This window comes from Amblyomma americanum, chromosome 11 (assembly GCF_052857255.1).
Source record: "Amblyomma americanum isolate KBUSLIRL-KWMA chromosome 11, ASM5285725v1, whole genome shotgun sequence".
Lineage (NCBI taxonomy): Eukaryota > Metazoa > Arthropoda > Arachnida > Ixodida > Ixodidae > Amblyomma > Amblyomma americanum.
The window spans coordinates 4016476-4030242 of NC_135507.1; the positions used below are offsets into that span (position 1 = coordinate 4016476).

Here is a 13767-nt window from a genome sequence, read left to right on the forward strand (position 1 = left end):
GTGAGCGCACTTAATCTTCTTTTGACCTGTGTAAAATAACTATATAGTGTTGTTTGCATTTTGCGAACAAACGATGGGCGCAGCTGGAAAAGGACAGGGTTAATTTGAGAGACATGGGAGAGGCCTTTGCCGTGCCGTGGGCGTAGTCAGGCTGATGATTACGGTTATGATGATGACGCATTTTCGGTATTAACTTGCCTGTCTTCTCTAACTTTTCAACATGGAAGCTCAGCAGAATTCCTTGTATAATCGTTTCCGTGACCGACCGTTCAATATTTCAAAGAAATATTCAAAGGAATTCCGTTCAAAGAAATATTGCCAACACTGGCCATGCCTCGCAATAAGTGTTGGGTTGGGGGCGTTAAGGTTCTAGTAAAGGTAATAATATTAGAGATACCCGCACAGAATTTGCTGCCGCGGTGGCTCAGTGGTTATGGCGCTCGGCTGCTGGCCCGAAAGACGCGGGTTCGATCACGGCCGCGGCGGTCGAATTTCGATGAAGGCGAAATTCTAGAGGCCCGTGTACTGTGCGATATCAGTGCACGTTAAAGAACCCCAGGTGTTCGAAATTCCCGGATCCCTTCACTAAGGCGTCTCTCATAGCCTGAGTCGATTTGGGACGTTAAACCCCCTAAATCAAACCAAACCAACCACACAGAATTTTAATTCAATGCAGCAAAAAATCACGCAACAGCTCATAATACTTGCATAGCGTGTCGGAGGTTTGTTTCGCACCGAACTTGTGGCAAAGGAAAAGAAACTTTAAAGAACATTTCGAGAATTCTGAGGGGGAGACCGTACTTAACATAACGTGCTCTTCTTCAGTTGTCCCGATAGGCCGGTTCACCGCACTCTTCTTCTTACCCGTGTTGTGGTGCTCATCGCAGGAAGCTCTCGACGGCGTCGCTTCAGGGCAGCCCGGCCGCCCTGGCCGCCATGGGTCGCGGCGGAGGAGGCACCCGGCAGCAGCGCAGCGGCAGCGTCCAGCTGCGTGTCATGCACCACCACCAGCCAGCGCACGCGGGCGGCGGCAGGGCGGCCGAACACCGCGCCATCGCCAACGGGCTCGCCCTGCACGCCGAGAGGACCGCCTCCTCGGACGGTACGCGTCTGCCTCCATCCACCTCTTTCTCGACGTTGCGCAAGGACTGTCAACTACTGCAAAAGCAGCTAGCCCTTTCTCAACCCGCGTGCTCGTCCGCTACCATGAGTGTCCCTGTTCGCCCTGACGTAGGGTTACTTTCGGGACCACTGGCGCCTTCCAGAGTCCACACACTTCTGATGGGCAGAATCCTTAGACTGTAGGTTTTCTGACAGGTCGGCATTTTTGAGAGGAGCGCGCTTGGATATTTGCAAGTCATTGAAGGCAGGTGGGTGTTTTCAGAACAGCAGTTCCAGGCAATAATGTGTGTCATCGATCCTGGTATTAGAAGAAGCATCATATCACCAGACAGGACAATGATGCGCTGAGTTACTAGCCTCAGCTAAGAGAGTTATCGAATGTTGTGGCGCCGTATTCCTTGGCAGCGCCCAGGGACAGACCTCTAGAAACGAGTTTAAGAAAGTTTTTGTAGGCGGCGCCTATAGTAATAACCTAACTCGGTAATGCAGCGAGTGGTTCGTATTATAGACGGCAGTAGCGAGGGAGTGCCTTGACCTTTTGCCCTTGCGCAGAGCTGTCGCCTCTGCTCGCGCTTCCAGACCAGGACTGCCAAGACTTCCAGTCGGACGAGTGTAAGTGCGCACTAGAACGCAGCGATCAGCAACGCTAGCACACATGCGTGCACACGGCTTTACCGCGCACGCACTGCAGCTCAGCTCCGTGCCCACAACAATGGGTCATGCCTTTGCTAACTTACGTTGATGAAAGCCTTGCTCAGTCCCTGCTTACTTCGTCCTGCTTATTTCTGAAAATCCGAGAGAACACTGATCGCGCGATTACGCTCTTTGAAGTCTCCATTATACACTGGCACATCGAAGACACCACGATGGAAATCTTATTTCCGCTACATCCTCTTCACTTAGGGCGCGTCAGTAAAAGAAATTCTTTGCCCGAATACAGTCTGAATTGGCATGTTGCAACGCATACTCATGAATTTTCGCTAAGCTCAGTTCTTCTGTTAGTTTGCGGTAGTTCGTGTTGAACTGCTCATGGCCTGCCATCAGTCAGCACCCGATGACATTAAGAGACCTACGTCCAAAGGTGACCGGCTGCCAGTATCGACGCGCTGGGCATATAGGCACTCTAAACGTCGAGATTGCATTTGCGACAGCAAGGAACATTTGTACCCATTCGCAGCTCAGAAATGCACTATCCGCGAGGTTGGGTACAACGCAAGACAATGCCACTTGAAGGGGATGTCCATGACGGTGGTTATTCAGAAAGATTCCTGGCCACGTGAGGGGTGCGGGCTGAGCAAACATAATGCTGTTCCTTCCGGGCATAGTACGCCGCGTTCAGTGACGACATGTGGAAATAAGAAAGTGTACCTTCACTGTTATCGGGCATTGCTCGCCTCTGCACTCGGCTGCACAGGTTACGCCAAACGCAGCATGTACGCAGCGCACTTTCAATTTGCCCCTACTCTGTCCTCGTGCACTGCGCAGTTGCTTTTCACGGCCATCTGCTTCGCGATCTGTCGCACGGCTGCACGAGAATGAGCACAAACAGATTATTATATTTTCGAAACCAAAGCAGTGTCTCAGGATGGGACAAGAGCGAAGTACCTGACCGGAATATGAAATACGCATTTATACACTCGACGCACAGACATTAACTAAGAACAATTTAATGGCACAAGCAATTCATCTAAATGCTATCCATCAACGTACTGCAGCGTCGTTTGTGCGGTATGGTTATAAAACCTGCTTTATATAGGGACTGTTTAATATAACTTGTACCAGCACGCTATAATCTATATAAAGTTTCACTTCATTTTCCAGAAAATATAGGTGATGCAATTCAGGTAATTTGGAATTATATCAATCAATCAAACTGCCATAAGAGACTGACTCCAACCGAAATTCCATAAACATGAATATACTTAGGGGCCCGTCAAGTATAATCGATTGCAAAAGCCCCCAGCCAAAACCCAGGGCTGTAGGGCGCACGACGTTGTCGCGCTTAACATATCGTAAAAAGAGATGGATCGCCTCCACCGCGTCCGAGCTCGGTTGAACAAACTAACCAGAGTGTTTCGCAGAGGCATGTACAAACCCGCGCCGACAAACGGTAAACTGACCTGTCAACTTTTGCGACAGATAGTATATGACAACGTAACAGCGCAAAAACAATCTACTTAACGAGACATACCAAGGGTACGCTGCTAGAATGGAATGACAGATACGCAGCCACAAAGTGAGAAACATATTGAGTGCAGCTCATGTATACAATTACTTTATGAAGGAACAGTCTTACATGACCTCAGGAAGGCAAAAAACGATATATGAAGTCAGGGGTCAGCTAACAACTCACGATAGGGAAACACTGGGCAAAGTAGGTCAGCGAGTCAGGGGTTAAACTCTACCGAAACCAGTGCGAAAACAGTTCCCTTTTCTCTCTTTTTCTCCGTTGGTGTTCTTGTAAGCAGCCCCGGAGGCGACCCCCCAGCAGCAGCAGATGAGCGTCCGGAGGAGGGCCAAGAGTCTCGGGGCCCTTCGCGGTCCCGAGCAGTCTTCTCAGCACCGCCACCAGGAGGCGTCGGCGACGTCGCCGGCAGGCGGCGCCACGGTGTCCCTGATCGAACCGGACGGCGCCCCGCTGCTGCCGTTCCTCTTCAGCCGTATGGTGCAGGACAGGACTGCTCTGTACTCAAGCTACCCATCCATCAAGTGTGATATTGTGGAATACTTATGAGGAACGCTGTAGGCCGTCGTGCGTCGCGTCCTCGTTGCCAGCTCAAAACATGAAGAAGACGGCCGGGGACCCCGCCGTCCTCGTCGTCGTCGTCCCCACTGGGCAATATGCAAAGCGTTCTCCTCCTTCCGTGCCGTGTGGTCTCGGCGAGGGGGCGCAGTGGCCCCGTCTCCCGGAACAGGTCTCCGTCGAACTGCCGGCCGACCCGGGAGCTGGGGGTCTGTGTGTTCTGCTGTGGTCTGCCGGGCACGTGCAGTAGCGGTAGCGTTCTAAGGGTTCTCCGACCGTGGCGAGAAGGAAGACACAAAAACTAAACGGTGCTCAGGGGCGGGTGTTGCGGTAGATGAAGAGAGTAGGGCACTGCAAAAGTTGCTCGATGATCACGTGTTTAAAAGAACGGGGGCGAAGGAAGAGCGCACGAGGAAAAACAAACGGAGTTGTGTCCGAGACGATTCAGAGAAGGTCCTCAAAATGAGAAAGGTACTACGAGGGGAAACGCGGGAGTTAAGCACAGCGTCTGTTCTGTGTAAACCTACTCCAACTCCATGAATTCTGAGTCAGTCTTGAGGAGGACTTGTCTTAAGCAAATTTTCTTTTATGTTTTCAGTTGGCCAATTTTTGATATTGGGATTTGAAAGCGACATTGTGAAAGGGTTACAATGCAAAATAATGTTATCTTCTTATTTTACGGCCACATGCACTTAATACGGATAATTCGACCATTTTTCTTGTTGCCTTTTTGTTTCGCCCAATTTTCCTTCATTTTTTCGTGTGGCTGCGATATATATGTGTTAATTTGGCAAACCGTTTTGGAGGAAAAAGAATTTATTTCACATTGGGATTCGGAAATTTCAAAGAAATCGTCTCACCATTGCCTTCATAAATTTCAGGTATGGGCTTTCTTATGGACATTTCGACTCTTTTCAACCAAACTTACACAGCGGCCTAAGCAGTCAAAATACTTTCAAACCAGTAGAACGCTCTTCGCCCAGAATTTCACATGACACGCACCTCGCTTAAAGGATGTCGAAAAGAAACAAAGATCCATTTATTTTCCATGACAGCTCATTTACTTCATCTGTCCAGTGCCCTGCCTTTGAGCAACGCAATCTTTCTCTAGTGGAAGGTGGACACACGAACGAGTGCAGGACAGGAGCATGAAGCTACCCGCTTGCACTCGAAGATAGCAACCAACGCACGGACGATTTCGAGAGGCAAATACTCTCTCCTGCCGGGGCTTTGAAACCCAGAATCTTTCAAACAAACGAGCAACCAAACCTAATCTGACAATGCACTGCGCAAGTCGCGACGTTGTTTTGTTTTCCCTGGCAGGCATGCTTACTCGCCCGGACAGCAGGTGTAGGCCTTTGTTATTGCTGGACATTGCTCCATCTAGCGAACACGAGAGAAACAAGTGCGGTGGATAGGAAAGGAAAATGGAAGAGGGAGGGCGTCCCTTGCATAATGTGCCTGCAGTCTCAATAACTGCCCGAGCACAGAGCTCCTGAATAGCCGTGTATTGGCTCTTTCGTCACCAAAAGCGATACACTTCGTGCTATGAAAGGAGCACTGGGAACGTAGCCGCCGTTGCGGCATGCACCATACAGCAGGACCCTTGTAATCGATCCAAGTCGGGATATGCGGGAGCTTCTCATAACCGCGGCCTCCCCGGGTGAAATCCGGAACGCCAAGATGTGCAAGTCGTCCCCCCTCTCCTCAAAACACACCGGCAGTAGTAGTTTGTAAAATGTTGAATTTGTACCTCAATTTGCAAGAAAAATGAGAAAAACCGACAGTTAGTAAGGTCCGCAGGTACATAAGGAAAAAAAAACAGTGCTTTGTTCGCCTCTCCACCCGTGCAAAACTGCTGTACGCATTCAGCGCTGGCAAACGTTCTCCTGTACCTCCTCGCACCCTGTACTTTTATCAAATATTCTTTGATCACTTCAAGGGCTACCACTGTCATGTGGCTGTTGATCCCGTTTTGATGAGTCCACGAAGTTTTGGTAAAAAACGTGAGTTGACTAACCCTCACTGCCCCACGGGGTTGGCCGTCTACACCACGTGGCATCATCCGCGTTGACATACATCGGCAACAGAATGACGTGTGCAGTTCGGATCCAACTACCTAGAGGGCAGGACGCGTTGGTCGTCGTACTAATGTGTTCAAAGCTCTGTTTCGTTCGGTAGGCCTATTCTCGATAGCATGCAGCTTCCTGGTTAATCGGTGGTGGTCGACCCACGTAGAAGGTAGAAAGAAAAAAACTCTTGTCGTTTGTTGTTGGAAAGCTGACTTGTTCCCGAGGCGATATACGTGGAGGCAATGAATGCAGCGCTTGCCGTGTGTGGTTAGGAAGCCCCTCATCGTCGTATCTTCGGTTTGAGAATGTGTAGTTGTGCTGCGGACGCTCTCTGCCGCTTGTGCGGCCATGCATGACGTGTGTGAGTGGTGTTTGTGGGGGTATGTATGCATGAGACTCGCACAATGCCCGTGTTTTTTGTGGGTCGCTGCTTTCACTTTACCGCCTTACCTGCTGTGTACGTCGAACGTGAAACTGGCACTCCACCCCACTTGTTCTAAGGGGCACCCAATACGGTTTTAAAACATTTTATGTATTCATGGGGGGGGGGGGGGGGCGATCAGTCGTTCGAAACGCATCAGCAACGTTTCAGTAACAGACACGGAGAGCTGCATTTTCCTTTTTTTTCATATCTTTTTTTGCCGGTGTCTAGATGGCGCTACAAGGCTCAGCTTAAAATCATGGGCAGGTTGCATGCAACTTATTTGGTTCGGCTTTCGTCGGAACTCTGATCAATTTGCTCTTGATTACTACTGTCCCTGAAAAAGTTTCTAGCATCTCACTTTTTAGCATGGTCAGATAAAGCAGTACATGAGAGTTATGCATTCTGATGGAAAGGTGAACACATCGCTGATGGCATCGGCTGAACAATGCTTGAAAAACAGCAGTGGCAGATATGGCATAGCTTATAGTTTATTTGCATCAAGCGTAAAAGGCAAAATATAATTTCAAGTTAAAGCCCTTGAATTTGACACTGTTTCGTAACCCGTGACTCCGACGGCTGTTCTCACCACAGGAACAACAAGAGTTGCCACGAATCCTATCCGGAGGAGGCTGTGCAACTTTCGGCTTACGCAGTGGTGGTGTTCTAACCCACCGAAAAAGCTTGTACGGAAAGTCGGTGATTTTTCTAAAGAAAGCCCACAGCGTTACACGCGAAGTCAACATAGCACAAAAAGGTAGATTTATGACAGCAGCAAGCGAGTTAGGGAGTGAACATCGTGGGAACAATGTCCTTAGTTCAAGACGTCGCCACGAGACCCCGCCCCGGTTCCCTACGGTAGAAGCCGGAACGGATTGGCATTGCGGCTGACACCAGAAAGTGTCAGTTGCAATGCCAAGAACAAGCTGGGTGGAGTGTTAGCACGCATCGCCGCTTCGGTATTTTTATTTATTTACTTTTCTTTTATGTACTCACGCACAGACCTTAGACCTCGCATCACAGAGACAGGCTTTTGGCATAGCTGTTTTACGGGCAAGAAATGACACTACCGTTTCGCACGATGCGGTGACGTCATCCCATATGAAGTACCCGTCGGGTCACGTCCCAAAAATCCGTAGACTCGCAGTTTCACCTTCCACTCCAGAGCTGCCAAGGCGGAATGTCGCGAACTTGAACTAAAAAAGAAAATGGAAACCTTTCTTGCTTGGCTTGTCCTAAATATCGAAGAAAAGAAAAAAAATCTTCGTCGCGTCCAGTCCTGGAGGCGGCAAGTATCCTTGCAAGATTCTAACGCTTCAATGCAGAGTAATTCTGTCCTCCTTCTCTTTTATATTCCTTCGTTTTGTTCGCCGTGCAGCGCTTTGATGTGGGTCAGTATCAATTTGCATTCTTTGCTCGAGATGGCATTTTTTCCGTTTTTCAAACTGTACTGCATTCGCTGCCGAATTCGTGCAGCATGACGTCATTTGCTGAATGCGGAAAATGTAGTGCACCGCCACCTTGTACGTGTGCGCGGAAAAACATTGCAGGAACACGGAAGTTTACTCAAGCAATTATGCGTCTAGCGAAAGCTGCCTCGATGTTGCCTTAGGCGTGGCATTTATTCTTGCGTTGGACAATAATGCAGAGTGAATAATTTACCTTCGGTTATATTGCACTAATAAGCCGCCTGTTACGTCCAGTCGAAGGTCAGAAAAATAATTCGTCTTAAAGGTGTGGTTTTCGATTTTTCGGGGTACTGTCATATTTACGAAGTATTAACCAATGCGATGCACGTCTTTTCGATATCCGATCCTGGTCACTGTCTCTAACCACAGCTGGTCGCGTTGTGGTGATCATTTGTTTTGTTTCTATATCCTGAGCTTCGTCTTCTTACCGGAGGTCATAATGAAGGCGCTACTTCACAGCTAAATTTTTGTCCCTGGCAGACGCCGTGATTTCCTTTTTTTTTTATTTTTTCCCCCAGATGTTGTTTCCCATGTGCCCAACTGAAATGAAATCCGGAGTTGTGATATGCGGCGCGTTTATCTTTTGCTCCGAGTCAGCAAAAAATTTAGAAAAAAAACTGCACTGACTATGGGATTTGTAATCTTTCTGGTAGTTGTTGTTTTAAGACAGGTTTTTCGCGACGCATTAATGAGGCTATGTTGCAGTGCAATCCAATTTCAAGTACTGTTCCTGTACCGGCGCTCGCTCAACATGGCCATGAATTACGGTACCACGTATTCGTTTTGCCCTTGAAGTCTTACTAGTCTAACCAAACTTGAGAATAATTTTGGCAGGCCAACATCGAATTTCATGAACCCTGAATGATCCAGAAACGAATGTGTACAGGCCCTCAGAAATAAGTCTTTATTATTTTACTCTTAGAACAGGCGCTACGCTTCTATTGTTTCCATTCTGTTTCGTCACTTTGCGAACTGAATCTTCAGCAGACATTCACAGTGGAATATACTACAGCTTTATTTATTCGGCGAAGCCTGACCTCCAGGGATAAATGGATCTGCATCGAAAGGTTTACTGACCCTTCGTAGTCTATTTGCGCGGCGACTGGCGGTTGTAAATGTTTATTTTATTTTTATATTAATCTTTTTCATTAGAAAAAACTGGTATGCTTGTGTTTTGTCTGACCCTAGTTGAGCTCAGTGCCAGCGCGCTGTTAGCAAATTTTTTTTATTTTCGAACACGCACTGTTTATAACTTGTTTTTCTTTCTTTTTTTTTGCAACCGCTTTAAGCCTGGTTCACATGCAAGCAAAAACGCTAGCGAATCCTGCCGCCGGGACGCAAAAACCTGTTTTGAGTCGTCGCGGCGGCTCGAGCGGTAAGAGCGTCGAGGTTCTAACAAGTTGGAAATTTTCGCCGCGACGCGCCCCTCAATTCGCTCCGCCGCATGCATGCGAACCAGCCTTTGAGAGCGACGTACGAAGGTCTCTTCGACGGGAAACGACGTTTTTTGTCTTTCACGGGTGTGCCGCACCGTGGTTGGCTCCGTGATCGGCAGCAGTCACGTGATCGCCACTTGTAGCTCGGTGAACTAATACCCGGAGCAGGGCCGGATTAGGAAGGGATTAAGCAGCAGCGAGCTGAAGATGAATGAGCTCGAAATTCGGCGTTTTCAATGACATTCGCAAGCTCTCTAAATGCGTCGCCACGTGTGTGAGAGTAGTCTGTACACTGATAATCTTGGGGTTTTAAAAGCGCTCTAGTGTGAACTTCTGATTATAACTTGGCTACCTATGGGCTAAAGACGACATCAACGGATGTTTTTTGTCCACATTACGTAATCACAACTCTAGCTAAACGTCGCGGCGGTGTCTCTGCTAACCTTGTTTAGATTTGACAGAATAGCAAAAATATGAAAACAAGGTATACTAGCCATGCCGATTTTCTAACATGGGCATCATAGTAGAACTCCAGACATAATGCGAACCATTTGAAACAGAAATGCGTGAATATTTCGACCAACACGCCCATAGAGTTGACAGTTAAACAATGCCTGCCTTGTAACTACGTGCTGCAGTTGTGGCAGCCCTCGTGTCTCCTCACGCGACCCACGCGAGGGCTGCCGCAATTGCAGTACATTGTTACAAGGTAGGCACTGTTTAACTGTCGACTCAATGGGCGCAACTAAGTTCTGCAATTGCGGCAGCCCTCGTGTGAGGAGACACCAGTCACCTCTTAGCATCAAACTAAGGACTTGGCCTGAAAAGCATGAGCTTCTCCTGATTTACGTTTTCAATTCATCCGGTTGCCAGGGTTCAGGTCCATACCCGTGGACAAATTCTTATGCGCGCTTATGAAGCTAATCCTGCGATTCCGACGCGTGTGTCCAAAAGCCACCGATTGCTGTGCATGAGTAATGACAAGTACTCAGTGACGGTGGTTGCCGCTTAGTGTGGATGTTAACTGTGCTGAAATTGGATATACTCTCATTGCGAGGATACACGAACGTAATATAACAGCTGCTAAATTACACAGATTTATACTGTGTACGTATAAAGTGTTAACGCAATGTAAACCACAAAGTTCCCGTCTATTAAAGCTTCGACAAACCTAAAGAACAGTTAGGCAGTTACCCTCGACGACGCTTGTTGCTGTGATAATTAAAACCTCGGGTTCTTTCTGTGGGCTCCGTTTCTGAGACCAGACCAGTGGCCAAGTTTCAACGTAAAGTTGCAGACAGACCAGGCAGAACGGGAGACAAAGAAAAGCTCGTTTTCGTCCCTCTATGTCTGTACCTTTCAACCCCGGAACTTGACCCTTTGAAGTCTCAAAGAGATGCAGCACTGGTAACTACCTATGAGAAAAAAAAAAGCAAGGTAATGAACCGAGGCCTCCAGGACGAAGTTCAATTCTTGCTGTGCGCACAATCCGGCCCTGGTCCGAGGAAAAACCCCTCTCCCTCCCATGCCGAAGGCGCTTTCCCCTTCGGCGACACACTCACAGAACGTGCGCTCCGTACCTGACAAGAGTCATGCGCTTGCCTCGACACGCCCCCGTGCGGCGAGCGCATCCAATCCGCGTGCCCCCCCGACGGGTCACGTGACTGAGTGACGTGCGCGGAGGAGGACACGCAGGGGAGCTGACTGAGGTTAGGTATTTAAATTGCAGCTACAAATGGCTCTGGAGTCGACGTTAGCTGAAGTTGATGTCGCAAGTTACTGCTTAACGTTTATTACGTTATCAAGGTCAGGCTTAGTAAAATCTGTCGACAAATAGCAGCTCCCAATCTCCACGCCCCCAACAAAAAAAAAGCCTAAGTGCAGTGCTGAACCAAGGCACCAACTCGTCACGTTATGATTTCTGTGGAAATCATTGGAGGTGGAAAATTTTTCGGAAGTTGTGGTCCTTTGGTCAAGGAGCGAACTAAGCTTTAAATGTATTTATTACGAGTGACATCTGGCGAAGAAGTTTGGTTGGGTGAAGTTATGTACACGTCCACGAAACCACAAAAATAAAGCACGCACCTATGTGTTTCATTGAGTTTAACCTACCTCCTCTGGGCTAACTTTCCTGGTGTCTGTTCAACATTACCGACGCTGTGAAACTACCGCCAACAAAAGCCCCACATAGACTTTTCGTCGTTGTATTTCTATATACTATGGAGAAGTGGAATTTTACAGGAACATTATGACTATAGAGCAACGCTTCCCAAAAACTAAAATGAGAATCACTAAAAATATGAACTTGAGAAACTAACCTAATTACATTACGCATAAAATATTTGCTGTTTCTAAGCTAAAAACTGAACTGCTATTTTATGTGCCCTCTCTTCAAACTGTTAAGTGAACACTATAGAAAATCTTTAGGATGATATAGGTCCACTGTCAAGGCAAACGGTTCTCCCAACTCGAGCACTATAAAAGTTGTTTACATCTGAGATAGACCTGCTGTCAAGGCAGCTTGTTTGGGCCACTTGAATTCCATAGCAATTCTCGAAGCTGGTGTAGGCTAGTGTGACTACATTAACTTAACCGAAGCTGGAATAGGTTGGGGTGACTACACTAACCTAACTGCATAGGTCAGGGCCCTGCGTGTCCTCTTGCTGCAGTCAGGTGGTATTTTCGCCGTACGTGGCTCTCGTGTTTACTTCCTCGCTGGGCAACACTAGAGCGAACCGCTTAAAACGCGGTCGATTACGTAGAGAGTTCCCGAGCATCTTCGTTACGTGCATCTGATTGCAGCCAGCCGCCTTCTTTTTTCTTTTTGTGTCGTTTTAGTTGAGCCTTCAAAGGTGATTGAGTACAGAACACCATTGCGCCCCTTTCCCTTTACAACCTCTGCAAATATTCACGTTGGCCAGACTGTCGTAACACAGTATATGCTGAAATCTGTAGTATGGTGTGTAGAATGTGAGAGAATATTTATGTAACGATACAACAGCCGGTTGTAATGTATAGGCACACTCAGTGAGGCAGCGACCTGCGTCACGTTCAGGGTGACCTCTGCCCATTTGTCAGAAAATGAAGTCGACTGCACATAACTTCATCTCGAGACGTTCGTTAAGCCGGTATTCGTAACGCCCACTTAGTGCAGCAACGAAGAAAAAGGTCAAAAATTCCCGTGTGCATTTGCGGTTCAGTCGGCTACTTGGCAATTCCAGCAGACGAAAAGCAGAAGAAAAACAAAACAAAGTTCTCCCATACAGCTGTCCAGTTTTTTGGTAACGTCACGGGAGCTTCGACCGGACGGTCGTTCAGCGCCCCATGCAGGACCACAGCGAAGAAACGGGCGCGAGTGCGCCCATGCGCAAAAAATGCTTACCAATTGCAGCGCCGTCTGCTCAGAAGCGCACTATGCGCATGCGCGCATTCTCGTCCGTTTCCCCGCTGTGTACCTACATGGGGCGCTGTACGATCGTCCGGTCCAAGCTCCCGTGACGTTACCAAAGAACTGGAGAGCTGTATGCAGTTACTTTCAAGGAAAAAAGAAAGTATTGCTTGCGGAATGCATAGTAGATCTTGTACGTAATATTTTACCGCCTGTCTCCGTCCGCACTTAGCCGTTGCGTGTGCATAAAAGTGGAGGCGACAAAGGTGTGCTGGACTGTCGCTTCAGTCAGTTATGTGCTTCGCTTTATTATCACATGAAAAGAGTTCCGATTTACTGAAGCGCACTAGCCTGATTACGGAGGAACCTTCGAACATGGTTACCGAGGACTCGCGGATTAGCTGACCCACGTTAGAATGCGAGCGCTCCAATCAATAATCACAGCTCTCGTATTTCCTGAAGGACCGTGTTGAGCATGACAGAGCTTGCTCGGGGTGTGTGATATCCGGAAAATCGCGGTGCAGTCGCAACGTGCCCACCATGGTACGACCTGCTAATGTTGTGTCCACATTCCCTGATCTCAACAGCTCGTTTTTCCCACCTCCGGAAGTATATACATATAAGAGCGTGGTTGAGCGATGTTTCCCGCAATAAAAAAGGTCAACACTTATGGTTCGGGATGATAAAATTTTAGACGGCGGATTTTTCACGCATTTTTTCTTCTCTCTTCCCATTCCTTGCTACCCACAGGTGAACGTTTCACTGTTCGTTGTTCCCTGAGGTGTTGCGCAACCTAAATCAATCAGTCAATCATTCTTTTTCGTTCCGAGACAAAGATGGCGACAATCTTTTGCGACATCTCCTTCACCCGATTTCCATCACTGTCGTTCTAAACCGCGGTTGTCATTAGGACTGCGCAGGTTTCGCACCTCTATGCCACAAGTCGAGCACAGCTTTCGTTTCGTATACAGCAAGGCCCATCCCTTACATTCACATTCCGTGGCCGAATAAAAAGAACATAAGACGGAATAGAACAAAAAAATGACGCAAATCGTTATGTGTGAAAGTCTGTCAAGGTTGCCGAATGTGCGCACCGTACGAGACTATGACCAACGC

At 48.0% G+C, this 13767-nt stretch overlaps 1 protein-coding gene across 7 annotated transcripts in view; it reads left to right on the plus strand.

Moving 5' to 3' along the window:
• Nucleotides 1-7603, plus strand: part of GABA-B-R2 (gamma-aminobutyric acid type B receptor subunit 2) — a 352176-nt gene extending 344573 nt beyond the window's left edge. For 3 of the 7 annotated variants that reach the window (XM_077644160.1, XM_077644161.1, XM_077644162.1), the window contains exons 19-21: nucleotides 888-1102; nucleotides 1675-1734; nucleotides 3591-3993. In XM_077644160.1, the coding sequence (XP_077500286.1) occupies nucleotides 888-1102; nucleotides 1675-1734; nucleotides 3591-3856 (541 nt within the window). In that variant the 3' untranslated portion in view covers nucleotides 3857-3993. Of the gene's footprint in view, nucleotides 1-887; nucleotides 1103-1674; nucleotides 1735-3590 lie in introns of all 7 variants that reach the window. The other 4 variants (XM_077644165.1, XM_077644163.1, XM_077644164.1 and 1 more) reach the window with 3 other exon arrangements.
• Nucleotides 7604-13767: the final 6164 nt, after the last annotated feature.